Here is a 15,378-nt window from a genome sequence, read left to right on the forward strand (position 1 = left end):
GAGATTTTTGAAAGAATTGTAGGGCTGTCAGTCATTCTAGGCCAACTTTTGTCCAGCAGGTAATATAATAAAGATGGTGTGACAAAGGCAGTGGGGTCTGCAGGGGCAGTGAATGCCATCATTCTAAGAGAGGTGACTGTCTCAGGATCAGGTGGACTACTGGGGTGTGCAGGACCCCATTCAGGAACCGAGAGACTTCCCGAGAGGCAGGGCTTCCAGTGCTAACACCAGCACAGCCCTGGGCAAACCAGGACGGTCAGTCATGCTGACCGGCAGCATGGGCGGCACCATGTGAGCTGGAGACCGCATGCTGTGCCTTTCTGGGGATGTGTGGCCTCCTGGGGTCCAGGCCTGGCTTCCAGGGAGGTGACCACTCCTTCCCTGACTTCTCTCATCATTGCCTTTCAGTGGCTGAACCAGAGCCACAATGCCTGTGTCAACTATGCAAACCGCAATGCGACCAAGGTGAGCATCACTGCCCTCTCCCCAGTGGTGGGGTTCAGGCTAGGGAGGCCCAGTCATCCTCCCTACAGCGTGACATGCCACCATCAGTGGCTGCCTCTTGGTTAAGCATGGCCCTCCTCTAGATACCTTATTTAAAATGCCAGCCCTTCAGGTGGGTGGCCGACTCAGACATGACTCAGCTGAGGTCAGCTGCAGTTTCTGGGCCAGGAGCCTTCTGGGGAGGGGCTGTTTACATGAAGTGAAGAAGGCCCATTAAATGGGAGCAGTGCAAGGGATGAGTTCGGCTGGCTTTCAGATTCTTCTTGGGTAGCTCTTACATTTGGATTTTGGATCATGATGGTATCAGCTACTTGGGGGCAAAATTCCCCTAAAGCTTCCTCCAAAATTTCTGGAAGCTGCCTTAGCGCTCCCAGGTCCCGACTGCTGGCCACAAGCTGAAGGGCTGCTCTTGAGTGGGGAGGGTCCAGGGCTGGTAACTCCCCCCCAGAGCCCCTGCACTCCTTGGAGAGCTTGTGGTGGAGGCCCAGTCACCCTTCTGTTGTCCAGGAAGGGCTGCTGGGCCCCTGCTTTGCTGGCAAGGCCACCTCTCCCCAACTTCAATTCAAAGGCAAAGAAGGCAGGATGCATCTAAGTCCCCTTTGGGGGCCTGTCAGTTTGGGGTAGAGGAGAGTCCTAACATTTGCTCACCTTGGGGGAGAGGAGGGGAATAGGAGCTGGCCTGGGCCATAGGATTGAGAGGCCTGATAACGCTGTGGCTGCCCCCTGACATCTAAACCTCCACCCCAAGTCTCTCTCATAGGCTTCACATATGACCATCTCTGCTTGGATGACTCCCTTTATCTTAAACCAGACACTTCTAGACCTGCAGTTGTAGCACAGGGCAAGTTCCTTAGCTTTTTCTTAATTGTCTGTGTTGGAACTTGGGGTATATTATTCTGTAGAGATACTGGGCAGCTATCATCTGTTGACATGGGAGCCCAGCTGTTCCATGGGCTGGCAAGGCCTGTGAGAGCCTTGACACTGGCATTTCCACCTAGAAAGCGCTCCAGGTGCCAAATGGCCCCCTTGAAACATTTAGCCTCTAAACTGAAGACTGCTTGCCCCAGCCTTCAATGGTTCATGTTAGCCTTGCTGTTCTCCACCTCCAGCCAGCACTGTCTGCCAGTGACCTTTCTAGAACAGGGCAGGAGTGAAGTGGGCCCTTCAGTATCTCCCTGGATACTGGTGATTTATATTTCTGCATTGGGAACTGAGCTGAGGGTGGCCTGATCCCTTTGGGTCCTGAGGGGCCTCTTCCTTCCACCCACTTTCCAGGCTGGTGGGCAGGATGCTTCTTGCTGGCTGGGACAGCTTACAAGGGGAAGTATGCGAGCTTTGGGCACCCAGCAGGCCTGAAATTCTGCCTCTGTTTTCCAGCCTTCACCTGCATCCAAGTTCATCCAGGGCTACCTGGGAGCTGTCATCAGCGCTGTCTCCATTGCTGTGAGTACTCCCTCCCCTGCTCCTTCTTGGCTCTGCTGCTCTGGGGCCACCCCGCTCAGCATTGCAGGTGGATGCTTGTCTGAGGGCCAGGCCAGGCAAGGATTTGGGAGACAGGTTTCTGTGGGTGGAGGAGTCAGGACAGGCTTTCCAAGCCGAGAAGAGGCTCCAGTAGACAGAGCACAACCTGGTGCTCCCTGTAATGGAGAGCAGGTGGGGAGGTGAGGTTGTGCCCGGGGGCACCGAGGCAGGACATCTGTCTTGAGTGGGGCTGCGGTTGCCCAGCACTCTGCTCGGAAGAGCTGCTCCTCATGCTCGGTAACGTGGCTGGAGCGAGCGGGGTGGGGGGATGCCTCTGAATGACTCTGCAAGGCCTGCCCATGTGCCTGCTCCCCTGAGCTCTTGCTCAGCTGCCGGGGCACTGCTTTTCCCTCTCTATGGCCTTACTGGTGTCACACGTCCAGCTCTTCCTGAAGACCTGTCAGTGCCCGAAGCCAGGGGCATTAGGCTCACTCAGAGTCTCCACAGTACTTTGAGGCCAGAGCAGCTACTCAGTACTCAGTAGGGGAGGTTCAGAGACTGAGCGTGAGGGTACGGCAGGTGTGGCTCCCTGCTTCCCAGAGGAGGCCAGGGGCAAGTGACACAGTCAGGGCCCTGGGCCAGAGCCAGAGTGGACGCTCAAGCTGCCAGGACCTTCTGCATGCTTGTCCCACCCCTGAGCCCGCCCCTGTACCTACGTCTGGCTGTCTCTGGATCCCCACTAGGATGGCCTTCTATAGCCGACTCCAGAGGGCGAAGGGCCCCTTCACAACTCCGTCATTTCATCCATTACACAATACATTAATGTAACTGGTAAGAAAAAAAAAATTAGAAAATGAAAACCAAACAACATTCACATAGCTGAGCACAGTGGGGCACACCTGTAGTCCCAGCTACTCAGGAGGCTGAGGTAGGAGGATCATTGAGCCCAGGTGTTGGAGTCTGTAGTGTGCTATGATTGCAGCTGTGAACAGCCACTGCACTCCAACCTGGGCAACATAGCAAGACCCCATTTAAAAAAACAAAAGGCTGGGTGCAGTGGCTCACGCCTGTAATCCCAACACTTCGGAAGGCCAAGGCGGGCAGATCACCTGAGATCAGGAGTTCAAGACCAGCCTGGCCAACATGGTGAAACCCCTGTCTCTACTAAAAAAAATACAAAAATTAGTCTGCATGGTGATGGGCACCTGTAATCCTAGCTCCTTGGGAGGCTGAGGCAGGAGAATCGCTTGAACCTGGGAGGCAGAAGTTGCAGTGAGCCGAGATCACGCCACTGCACTCCAGCCTGGGCGACAGAGTGAGACTCCATCTCCAGAAAAAAAATAAAATAAATAAATAATGGAAAATTTAAGAAATTAAAAAACCCCAAAACCATTCAGCTGGGCAAGCTGGTGTGCCCCTGTAATCCCAGCTACTCAGGAGGCTGAGTTGGGAGGATTGCTTATGGCCATGTTGGGCAGCATAGCAAGATCTTATCTCTAATGAAAAAGAAAACATTCACATATAATGAAGAATTCACATACAATAACCTTTTGGTAAAGCCCACTTTCCTCATCTTTCCAGTGCCATTAAGTAAATACTGTATAATAACTGTTCACGGCTGTATAATTACCCATTGTACCATACGCCACAATTTAATTCACCATTCTTCTAAAGGAGGGACTTGGGGTTGTCCTGAAATGGCCTCATTTATTTCACTCCCACATAGACCAAGTCATCTCCAAATAGCTGTGAAGTGGGATGTCCCATTTCATGCCCAAGATCTCTTTCCCAAATCCTTATGTCTTCACAAAAGCAAGAAGTGAGACATTCAGGTGGCTCACCAAGAGACTGCTGACCTGCCACCCAGCTTGTCCTGCAGCCCAGCAGGAGACTTCATTTGGGAGTCAGACAAATTGGGGGTCCCTGATACTGGGGACTTGGTGGGTGAAGGCCAAAGGCTCCCCTGAGTGGGAGAAAGAACTCGTCACCTCCTCCTTGTTCCTTGTGATGAGAGGAGCTGATGGTCTGCTTAGCTCAGCAGCTCAAAAATCCCCTTCCTTTTTTTGAGACTCAGGGGCAAGGTGAGAGGAGGAGGCTACATAGGGAAGGATGCTGAGTGGCCTTGAATGGAAAGGCCTGAGTGAAGGGGATCATTGTCCTGGTGGACTTCCTTCACCTGCAGGCCTGGGGCTCAGAGAACAAGAATCAGCTTCTCAGCCTGAGTAACATAGCAAAACCCCATCTCTACAAAAAATACAAAAAAAATTAGGTGTGGTGGTGCACACCTGTAGTCCCAGCTACCTGGGAGGCTGAGGTGGGAGAATCATTTGAGCCTGGAAGGTCGAGGCTGCAGTGAGCCACGATTGTGCCACTGCACTCCAGACTGGGCGACAGAGCAAAACCCTGTCTCAAAAAAAAACAAAAAAACAAAAAAACAAAAAAACTCAGCTTTTTCTGAGAGCTCCAAGCCCTCTGTGTGTCCAGTCCTCACTGCCCCACCTGAGGGACCATCAGCCGCTCCGTCCCAACCACTTGCCAGGGCAAACCTAGCACAGATTTGTGGCGTATGGGTTCTGAAGACAGAGTTACTGGGGGACTTGGAGCCCTCTGGGGTTCCCAGAGCTGAGCTCTTGCTGGGCAGGGGCTGGGGCCTCATGCGGGGCTGTGCCTGTGCTGGGGACTCCCTCCTTTCTCCTCCCTGTGAGCTTCAGCACCCCTCGAAAGGCTTTCCCCAACCATTCCAGCCCATAGCACTCTCCCTCCTCACAAGTCCTGGAAACTCCTGTCCTCCCCACTCAAACTCAGTCGCACTGTGTCCCTGTCCCCTTAGTGTTCTGCAGTCTGAGCCTCATCCCCACTGGATTACAAGTTAACCAGGGATGGGCACCATGGCTTCTCCCCCATGGAGAGGAGCACAGGGCACTGCCCCATAAATACTTACTAATTAGGCCACTGATTGATCGCTGGCCTTGAGGCCCCTCTGATCTGCGAGTCCTAGTGGTGGCGGCGTCCCTCTGCCTGACGTCTTCACACAGTGAGCGTCTAACTCCGGCAGATGGAGTGGAGTTTCTGACTTGGAAAATCGGCAGCTTGCTTGCTTTTCTTTTGTGTGTGTAAGTCACAAAACCTCTGAAGAAAGAGGCTTTATTTTATTTTCCTTTCCCTTGTTCTCTGGAACCCCAGGTCCTGCAGCCTCATTAACTGATCTCTGCTTCAATTAGTGACAAATCCCCTCCCAGGGCAAGCCTGTTAGGAGGAGATGACCTGCAAACAAGTGTCACGGCCCCAGTGGTTGGCCCAGCTCTGGCATTAATTAAAACGAGTCCCTACAAGCAGGCGGCATGGATGGGGGCCGACAGGCTGCAAGCAGGTCCTTGGGACAGAGGGCAAACTGGAGTGGAGGCCAGCCTCCTCTGGGGGCCCTGAAGAGCTCCCCGCCCCACTCAGAGGAGCCCTGACCTTGGCCAGCAACCCTGGAATCAGGGATCCCCAGTTTGCATGCCCCCAAGTGAAGACTCCTGCTGGTTGCGGGACCACCAGGGTGGGATTAGCAGCCTCTTGGTGAACCTTCTAAATAGATTTGGCAATGTCTAGCTGCTTGCTTGAGAATAAAAAAGAAATCCCGTCTTAAGTTATTTTTGAAATCTAACAGTTTGCTGTCTTTTAACAAAGGAAGCCTCTCTCAATCCTCACTGTTTTTTAGTTCAAGAGTTTGCATTAAGCACTTCTGTGGGCGGCCCTCCCTGGGCCCCGGCTACACGAGGGTGAGAGGAAGTAAGAGCCATTGACTCCCATCGGGGGACTGTGATGTGCGGGTACTTTGCAGGTGCTGGGGGCTTCAGGGACTGGTATATCTTTCAAGGCACTGAGAGGGGAAGCTAGAAGGCTCTGTGGTATAATCAGAATTATGATGAAGGTGACCCCAGGGTGTGGTGGGAGCAGGGAGGGGCCCCTACTTCACACAGGGCTAACTTGTAGGACAGAATGGAGAGAGCCAGGGGCAGGCAGGGTGGGTGTTCCAGAGAGAGGGCACCGTACAAGCAGAGGTGCACAGGAGAGCATGACCAACTCCGGGCTCAGAACAGGAGGGCGGCCACCGGGTAGGGAGTGATGGTGATCGTGAGTGGAGGAGGATCAGGGCCAGTCAAGAGGTGCCATGAGTGCCTTGCTCAGGTGGAAGGAGGCCATGCCTGGAGCCCTGCCTGGGCTCGGGAACCTGGGTGTCGCAGATGGTGCAGGTGGAAGTGGGCTGGAGGAGAAGGGGTGGGGCCACCCTCATGGACAAGGGGCCTGGATGAGGGTGGATGTGGGGCTGGAGAGGAAGACTCGGGGATGAAGTGCTGTAGGACCAGTCAGGAGCTGCCTGGGGGAGCCACATGATGAGAGGCACTTCACGCCCATTCCTCACACCCTTAGCTGGCCCCAGACCTCTTAGCTGGCTGAGGTCTTTCCCTGTTGGGGCAATGCTGAGCTCCATTCTCAAAGGTTCTGGGCCCTGGGGGGTCCCTTCTGTGTAGGATGCAGTGGCTGTTAACCTTCACTACCAGACACTGGCATAGAAGAAGGGATTCCAGGGGATCCCTGTGCTGAACCCGTACACCTTCCAGTTCCCATTGCTTACTGACAACTCTGTGTCCCTGGATAGTCAGACTGGAAAGTAGTCATGAGATTAGTAATAATGGCTAGCACTTCTGGAGTGCCTACAGCATGCCAGGCATTGTTTAGGTGTTCATCCTCATTTTACAGACGAGGATACTGAGGCACGGAGGTGAAGTAAGTGACAGGGCCTACCCAGGCTTAATCACACACAGAGACCCCTTTTTCCTTTTTCCTGCTGCACCCCCTGTGGCATAAGGAGGTGGGAGAAGCCGAGTGGTGTTCTCAGCTTCTAGGTTGAAGGAGCTATTACCGTGCCGCCTCTTGGCAGACAAGTCCTTCCCCAGGTACCCTGAGAGCAGTGGGGACTGGGAGACATTTTTTGAGAGGTTCTTTAGGTATAACAGAGTTCAACCCTCTGCTCATCTTCATACTTAGTTCCTGGGCCTGTGTTTTCTGGCTATAGTCAAGTCAGCGGCATATATTTGTCCCTGGCCCAGAGCATGCCCTGCTGCCTATAAGACAGGGCCTGGCTGGCTCTGTGGTGGAGGGTGTACCTCAGGCCCTTCTATTCTTCTCCAGGCTGGAGAGAGGTAGGGGGACGACAGCACCTGGGAATCCTGGACCAGACTATTGTCTTGCTGTGTTCAGGGGGTGGCTTTGGGTTTGGAGGGTCCATCTCATGGACCCTGTAGAGAATCTGCAGTGTTCAGAAGCCTGCAGATGGTGATGCTGGCAGTGTGAGTCAGACACAGAAAGCAGCTCTGTGTCTTTTCTAGGTAGGACAAGTTGTTGCCCCCTCCCATGTAGAAGGGGTCTGATGTAATTGATTTCCCAGCAGGCAGCCCCCTGGCCCTTGTGGGGCATGGTTCAGGGGTCAGGATTGGTCACTGTTGCCAGCAAACAAGCCACTTGGTCACAGCTGGAGCAACTGATGTTTTAGCCTGTGCAGAGCTCTGTCCCAGCTACTTGGCTACTTTGCTGCTGACCCCATTGCCAAGCGGCAGGCTGGCTGGGGTTGGGGAACAATTGACCTCCATGGAGGGTCTTGGGTCCACTTGACTACCAATGTGTGCTACTAAGTGTGCCCTCTGGTGGATATTTTTGGTACTTCAGCAATTCCTTGACCTTCCCCCACCCTTGCCCGCGGTGCCCTCACAAACCCCTAACCTTGGTTACATTATGATCTACCACCCAAGAGGGGCCCTCCTTTTAGGCATGCCCTTTACTCCGTTGTTCTTCAGGGCTATTTGGACCCCCATAATGACTGATGCAATAGAGTCTGTAGACTGTCGTCTGAGTACCCCGCAGACAACCTGGTATTTCATGCTTCTGATCCTTGGCCGAGCCCTGCTCCCTTCCTAGCCTCCTATTCAGGGCTCAGGCAGGCATCCCCTTCCTCAGGAGCCTTCATGACCCTTGGGCCCACTCCCTCACGGCACCTCCTCATACAGGTAGCCAGAGCCTTGCAAGCAAGCCAGGCGGTCCCGCAGGGCCGTGTGGCTCCTCCAGTGTCACTGAAGGCTTTAAGCAAGTCGCCATGTTTTCAGACTTCACTCCGACTGCTGTAGAGAGCAGATGGATGGGGGCAAGAGTGGAAGCAGGGGGCCTGGTTAGGAGGTGCACCGTCATCCAGGGACAGAGGCTGCATGCTGAGTGTTGGGAGCAGGGAGAGCAAACAGCTGCATTCATGACATCTGGGAGATGCACCAGGGAGCCATGGTTACACGTGGGCCCCGGGAGGCTCCTGCCCAGAACGCTGTGAGGTCTCTGGCATGAGAAGCAGAGCTGGAAATGGGCGAGGAGGCTGGGGTGTGGGTGAGGAAGAACGAGACAACCTTCATTTGGGGTGCAAGAAGCTGGAGTGCCTAGAGCCCTTGGACACAGAGGCATCCTCCAGGCAATGGATATTCAGGCTGCAGTGGGGGCGCAGATGCGGGGAGAGGGATGCAGGCCTTCTTCCAGCCTCATCCAGTGTCTCCTTGCTGGCCTGTTATTGGCCCGGAAAGCCCTTGGTACTTAAGGCTACAGCCACCAGCTGTGTAGCTCATGACACTAAAGATTTGGTGTCATGAAGCTCCCACCCCACCCACAGCTCCTGGTGCTGGTCAGCCCTGTTCCCATCTCCATGGGGACTATCAGGAAGCCGGCCTTCCCTCCTTTTCCCCTGGTCTCCTGTCAGCTGCTCATGGCAAATTCACTGGCCCAGTAGCCAGACCTTGGAGATAGGTGGTCAAGAAGGCCTATTCCCTCCTTCAGGATGTTGCTGATGTCCTGTGGGGCCTGAGCCCTGGTTTTCCAAGAAGCCCTGTCTGCTGGCCATATAAGAAATTCTTGTACAAAATCCACACCCTGTTTGTTTTCCCCATCTACCAAAATGGAGCTCCTGTTTGGTTAATTTCTATTTTGTGGCTTATTTGGATGCTGTTAAAACAGATCCTGGGGGACCCTCAGCAGTAATTGTTCCACATCTCATTATCTTTCCTGAACCCGATTATTAGCTCTGATTTTTCTGATCGCTAGCTGCTGTTTGTGATGAGCTGTGTGCCATTAATACCAGCTGGTTCCCTTAAACAGGACCCGCCGTGCCAGGGAAAAACGAGCTGGCATTCAGAGCCACCAGCCTCTTGGCTTTTTAATTTTAACGGGCTCTACCAAATGTTCAAGGCCAAAGGGCCCTGAGGAACCAGAACAGACGGGCTCCTAACCCCTGGTCTGCAGCCATCTTGGGTTCCTTCTCAGGCTGTGGCTGTCCTAGGTGCTGGGGCGGTAAGACCTGGGCTGGGGCCTGGGAAGGGGTGAGGGTAAGTGGCCATTTGCCTTTTCCGTGTCCACGCCCTCCCTGCCACTGGGCCCATCACTGGCAAGTGGGCACTGTGACCTCACTGACTCCTCATGAGCTCACAGCTACACACATGCCCAGGTCTCCTCCCTACTTTGCTGGTCCCCAGCCCCTTTCTTGGGCGCAGGCACGTTGGCCATGCTCTCAGAAACATATGTGTGCCGCACTATATGTCACCCCATCCATGCTGGGAGACCCTGGTGACTTTCAGGGAAGGAGAGGCCAGAAGAAACCTGGGACGAGGACACTGTTTTCTCTCTTCGTTCTTCCTCCCTACACTCTGGGCTGTGCCAGGCCTAGCCAGTGGGAAGAATGGCCGACCAGGGAGGGGGAGGCTTCGGAGAGGGGGAGGGAAATGTGATGGTCACCTTTCCTCCTTTCCCTCCCGCTGCTCTCCAGCCCTGCCTACCCCCAAGAGGCTGTCATGGGGAAGGGTCCCAGCCTCTCTGCTCACTTCCTTGAATGGCTCCTGTTCCCTGCCTCTTCCAGCACTTCCTATATCTTCTTAAATTGTCAAGCAGGATTTTGAACCCAGATCTTCTGACTTCTGGCTGCTGGGGGCAGGGACGGTTCAAGGGCCCTATCTTCCCTGCAGGAGCTGCCTTCTGTTTTCCACTCATTAGGACCCCAGCCCCAAGGTGGCCATTGTCAGGGAGGTGCTTGCTATGCAGATGTGCCGTTCAAAGGCGTGGAGATATTAAAGCATCCCTCCCTCAGGTGGAAGACAATGGGAAAGTCATAGCACCCTGGTTAGGAGCAAGGCTTTGGAATTAGCAGGGCCTGCGTTCAAATGCTAGCTTTACTTGCCTGATAATAGATGTCTATCCTTGAGCAAAATTGTTTAACCTCTCTGGACCTGTCTCTATCTGTAAAAAGGGCCAACATGGTCTATCTAAAAGCCTTGTTTTGGGGATCTCATTAAGATATTTCATGTGAATATGTGCTGAGTGGCCTCACGTAGGAGGTGCTCACTGAGTTCTCCTGAGCCCCCCTCCTCTTCATCGCTACTGCCCGTCTGCGTGTCCTCCAGCTTCCTCCCACGCTTTCTCTCAATGCACTTTTTTGGGGGTGAGGGAGGCCATTTCTGAGTCACTCGCTCCTGGACTTGATGAATTCTATTCATGTGGCGGGGGCAGCAGGGCCCAGTATGAGCCGGCAGCTCCCCAGCCCTGCCCACTGTACCACTGAAGTGTGTCCACGCCGTGATGCCCCTGGCTGCCTCCCAGCCTTCCCTCGAGCAAGCTGGGAGGACAAGGATTGGACTCTGAGGATCAGCCTGAGACTTAAGATGGAGGCTGTGTTCCCGAGAGCCCAGGGTGGGCATGCCAGGAAGCACTCTGGCTCCACGGAATGCTGCGCTGCCCCGGGACTGGCGGACCAGCACTTCCTTGTCTTCCTGGGTCTCACAGTCGCAGCCTGGGCTGGGCTGTTTCTGCCTTGCTGCACCCTGCCCCAACAGCGGCAGGTGCCTGGCAGCCCTGGAGGCCTTCCCAAGGCTCTGCGTCCTCCCCAACCACCCACAACATTAAGGCCAGAGCCAGGCCTGAGGGCACAGGGTGGGCTGCTGAGCCGCCAGGCGTGCCAGACCTCAGAGCAGGCTGCCCCGGCCCGTCAGGCCAGGAGTCCTGCCACGGCTCCTCCCACGCTTCCCAGAAAAGACAGCACAGGGGCTGGCTTTGGCCTCTGTCTGGGGAAGCAGAGGCCTCTGCAACCCAGCTCCTTTTCTGGTTTCATGCATCTTGTCTTTTCTCTCTCCAGGCCTGAACTTGTATGCATTTCTCCACCAGAAAGTCCTTTTCCTCTGCCTAGCCCAACCCCATCTTTCTCTCCTCCGCAAAGCCCCACTCCCAGCCTTTGCCTTTTCCATGCCGTCATATGTTTGTTGGTTCCTGCATTTATTCCTCAGTCACCAGTTTATTGAGTGTGTACTATGTGCCAGTGAGTGTAGCCCTAAGTGGTGGACATACAAAGATGAAAAAGGTGCAGTCACCCCATCCTGTCCCGTGACATCATGATTATATAGCTTCATTTATTGAGGTCTCTTATATGCCAAGCTCACACCCACCACTTACATACATTCTTATACCAGCCCTGGGATGTTGTAGGTATTACTATCCATTTTTACAGATAGGTAAACTGAGACAGAGAAAGATGAAATGACTTACCTGCCTAAGGTCCCATTGCTAGTAAGTGACACTGGAGGTGGAACTCATGGGTGGGCCTGAAAGAACAGGTGTGAACTGAGCAGAGGAGGGAGGCATCCCAGGCACAGGGACCAGCACTGCAAAGGCCCCATGGCTGGAAGGCTCACGGAGGATCTGATGGGCAGCAAACTGGACTCTCGGGATTGAACTTGGGTTTTTGGGGGAGAGGGGAAGTGAGGTTATGGAGGCCAAGGCTGCTGTGGGAAGGAGATGACACTTTCTCAGACAGGTTGGTCATAGAGAGGAGCTGGTGTGGCACACATGAGAAAGCCTGTGCTCTCGAAAGATGAAAGAGCCTAGGAGATGGACTGGAGTGACGAAGACCCCAGGCAGGGGCTGGGGTGGGGTGCCTGGCATCCTGGGCCAGGTGACAGGTATGAAGGCGATGACAGTGAGTCCAGGACATCCGCCTCACCCTCCATCCTGCCCTGAGCTATGCTGCTTAGTCCTGCAGCCTGTGGGCAGGTGTGGGGGTCTCCCTGTCCTGAGCCCTTATGGTCTGGCTGGGCCCACACCTGCGTGTACCATGGGGTTTCAGAAAGATGGTTCTTAGGGCTGGGGTGGGAATGAGGCCTTCCTACACTTCATTTATTCATGGAGTATGTATTCTTCTACCAGCAACTGCCACAGCATCCTATCCCTTTTCTCCTCTGCAGTGTGTATGAGTGTGTAAATGTGTGTGTGTGTATGTGTGTGTGTGTGTGTGTGTGTGTATGTCTCTGATGCTTTACCTCTCTCCCTCTTTCTCATGGGCCAGTTACCTGGGATGACTGGGCAGTGGTACTTTAAGCAGCGACGCTGGAGCTCTGCAACCTCAGGTGACGCTGAGGATTAGGGGTGTGAGGTGCAGTTGTGGGGAAAGATGACATCCCCCACTCTCTGGTGTTCCTCCAGTTCTGCCCCCTCCTCCCACAAGCCACTGCAGCATCATGTACTTTTTCTGTGTTTTTATTTTTTTCTTTCAAAGGTGGGCCTTAATGTCCTGGTTCAGAAAGCCAACAAGTTCACCCCAGCCACCCGCCTTCTCATCCAGAGGTTTGTGCCGTTCCCTGCTGTAGGTAAGACCTGCACACCACATAGATGTGTGCTGTGGGTGGGTGTGGGGGACCGCTGGGCTCCCAGGGAGACAGATGACCCTTCCACACCTCTCCTGATGCCCAGGGGGCACCCAGCTGGGAGAATTGGTGCAATATGTTTAGCTAAAAGACAAGACCATGGGGTCCCACTGACCAGCTCTGTGCTGAGATTCTGCTTTCAGCATAGGGGTTCTTAGGCTGCAGTCCCAGACCCCCAAGGGGTCAGTAGACAGAATGCAGCGGATCCTGTGAGCTTGGTCAGGGAAAAGATTTACATTAACCTCTAACTGCATTTTAACATTTCCTTCCATTACGAATGCAGGCAGCAAACCACAGTCAGAAGCAGGACCTGTGACTTTGTCACCAGTAGAAATCACAGATGTTTTCATGGCACATTACAGTTGTTACAGAGGTCTTAAAATATTATTTATGCTCAACACTAATTCATATTTTCTTTCTTTTTTCTTTTTCTTTGTTTTTTTTTGAGTCAGAGTTTCACTGTTGTCACTCAGGATGGAGTATGGTGGTGCAATCTCGGCTCACTGCAACCTCCACCTCCCAGCTTCAAGCAATTCTCCTGCCTCAGGCTCCCAAGTAGCTGGGATTACAGGCATGCGCCACCATGCCCATCTAATTTTGCATTTTTAGTAGAGATGGGGTTTCACCATGTTGGCCAGGCTGGTCTCGAACTCCTAACCTCATGATCCACCTGCCTCACCCTCCCAAAGTGCTGGGATTACAGACGTGAGCCACCATGCCCGGTCACTAATTCATATTTAATACATCAACTGATAGATCTTGTTTTTAATTCATTAGTTAAAAAGCACATCTAGGCTGGGTGTGGTAGCTCATGCCTGTAATCCCAGCACTTTGGGAGGCCGAGGTAGGCGGATCATGAGGTCAGGAGATCAAGACCATCCTTGCCAACATGGTGAAACCCCATCTCTACTAAACATAGAAAAATTAGCTGGGTGTGGTGGTGCATGCCTGTAATCCCAGCTACTCAGGCCGAGGCAGGAGAATGGCTTGAACCAGGGAGTTGGAGGTTGCAGTGAGCCAAGATCACGCACTCCAGCCTGGTGACAGAGTGAGACTCCATCTCAAAAACAAAACAAAACAAAACAAAACCCAAAAAACATCTATTACTATATCACAATATTTTGGTAATTTCAGGATGATCCCTTTGTGATCCTATGTGTTTTGTTTTATGCATTTAGAAACATTATTCTGAGAGGGGTCCATAGGCCTCACTAGATTACCAGAGTGGTTCGTGGTACAAAAGAAGCCTGGAAGCTTCTGCTAGTCTAGGTTTCAAGCCTTTGGGTATTGTGAGCCTCTAGGTTTCAGAAGCCTTGGCTCTACGCAGGTGATTGTGGGCGCACAGGTATATGTGGAGGGGATTTCAGCTGCGTCTTTGCTGAACTTGGAGTCTATGAGCTCACCATAGATGCCCCAGGCTGGGGCCCTGGAGATGCCACAAAACTCTGCTTGGCCCTTAAGAAGCCTACACCTTGTTTGGGGAGAAGGGCAAAATAGTGGAAGGAGTTTTTAAAACTAAAAAAAACAGTATTGAGAGCACTGTAAGGCAGTGCATAGCTGTCAAAAGAGAAGGATAAACCAGTCCTTGAACCATAACAGCAGAGCTCCCCATCTGTGCCAAAGGACAACAATGGGGACAGGCCAGCACAGGGCATGAGGACTCGTGACCTCTGTGGTACCAAGGCACCATCTGAAGAGCTGGAGTCAGACCCAGGCTCATGGTCCTGACCCTGATCGTCATCTCCAGGGCCCTGCTTCTCCATCTGTAAAAGGCGGGTACCAGTACCCACCTTCCTACAGCCCAGAGCTCTGGGAGGAGCAAGTGAGGCCACAAACCAGTTTCCACTGAGAGGAGGGTGCTTTGAAGCACCTGCAAAGCCCTGTGAGAGGGTGAGAGGTCATTGCTGGGCAGCCCCACCTCTGGATGACCCAGAGACTAATGAATTCCGAGAACCAGCCACCTGGCTCAGCCTCAGCCAGCCCAGATAATTGCTATAGCAACTCCACACTTTTAATGAACTTTCAGCTATTTCTGTCGTGGGCCATTAATGGAATAACCCTTTAGATCTGACTTCGTTAAGGGGCCTAATAAAGCAAACACGGCTGCCCAACTGGTGTTCCCGGCCATTCAGCTGCAGGGTCAGATGCAGCCTGAGAAGGGGCAGCGCTCTGCTGCACTGGGCTGGATCTGGGATTCAGCCAAGATGTAATCTGTCCTTAGCCAAGCTTTAGATAAGAACTTTGCCGGGGGCCCATTCCAGCCCTACTGGCCATCTTGCTGTGTCACCTTGAGGTGGTCTTAACCTCTCTGGGAGTCTTTCAGGAGGAGAGTCCCTGCTTTGGGTCTGAGACTTTCTGACCTGCCCCTCTTCAGACTCCAGTGTAATTCCCCTCCCCTCTTCTTTTTGGGAATGAGGCTTCAGCCGCTCACACAGGTGCAGCCACTGTTGTCTTGAGATCCTGAACATCCCTCACGGGTTGCATAATGTGGTTTAAGCCCTGACAGTCCTTGCTTGCCGGGATCCAGGGAGAGGCAGGCCCTTTGTGGCTTCTTCCTCTGGCCTGGCTGCTGAGTCCTGGCTGGGTACCTGCCTGCCTTCTGCCCCAGCCCCAGTCTCCCCTCCCCCCCCCCCAACAGGCTTCCATCTCTCTAGTC

At 53.5% G+C, this 15,378-nt stretch overlaps 1 protein-coding gene across 28 annotated transcripts in view; it reads left to right on the forward strand.

The window, feature by feature from the left end:
- The window catches only part of SFXN5 (sideroflexin 5), a 129,485-nt gene that overhangs the window by 70,589 nt on the left and 43,518 nt on the right, over positions 1 to 15,378 (forward strand). For 26 of the 28 annotated variants that reach the window (XR_010149103.1, XR_010149104.1, XR_010149105.1 and 23 more), the window contains exons 8-10: positions 409 to 465; positions 1,882 to 1,947; positions 12,575 to 12,665. Coding sequence is in view for 20 of the 28 variants with exons in the window: in XM_016948770.4 (XP_016804259.1) it covers positions 409 to 465; positions 1,882 to 1,947; positions 12,575 to 12,665 (214 nt within the window). In the remaining 8 variants the exon portion in view is untranslated. The remainder of the gene's footprint in view (positions 1 to 408; positions 466 to 1,881; positions 1,948 to 12,574; positions 12,666 to 15,378) is intronic. The other 2 variants (XM_024354439.3, XM_063789015.1) reach the window with 1 other exon arrangement.

This window comes from Pan troglodytes, chromosome 12 (genome assembly GCF_028858775.2).
Source record: "Pan troglodytes isolate AG18354 chromosome 12, NHGRI_mPanTro3-v2.0_pri, whole genome shotgun sequence".
NCBI classification, from domain to species: Eukaryota; Metazoa; Chordata; class Mammalia; order Primates; family Hominidae; genus Pan; species Pan troglodytes.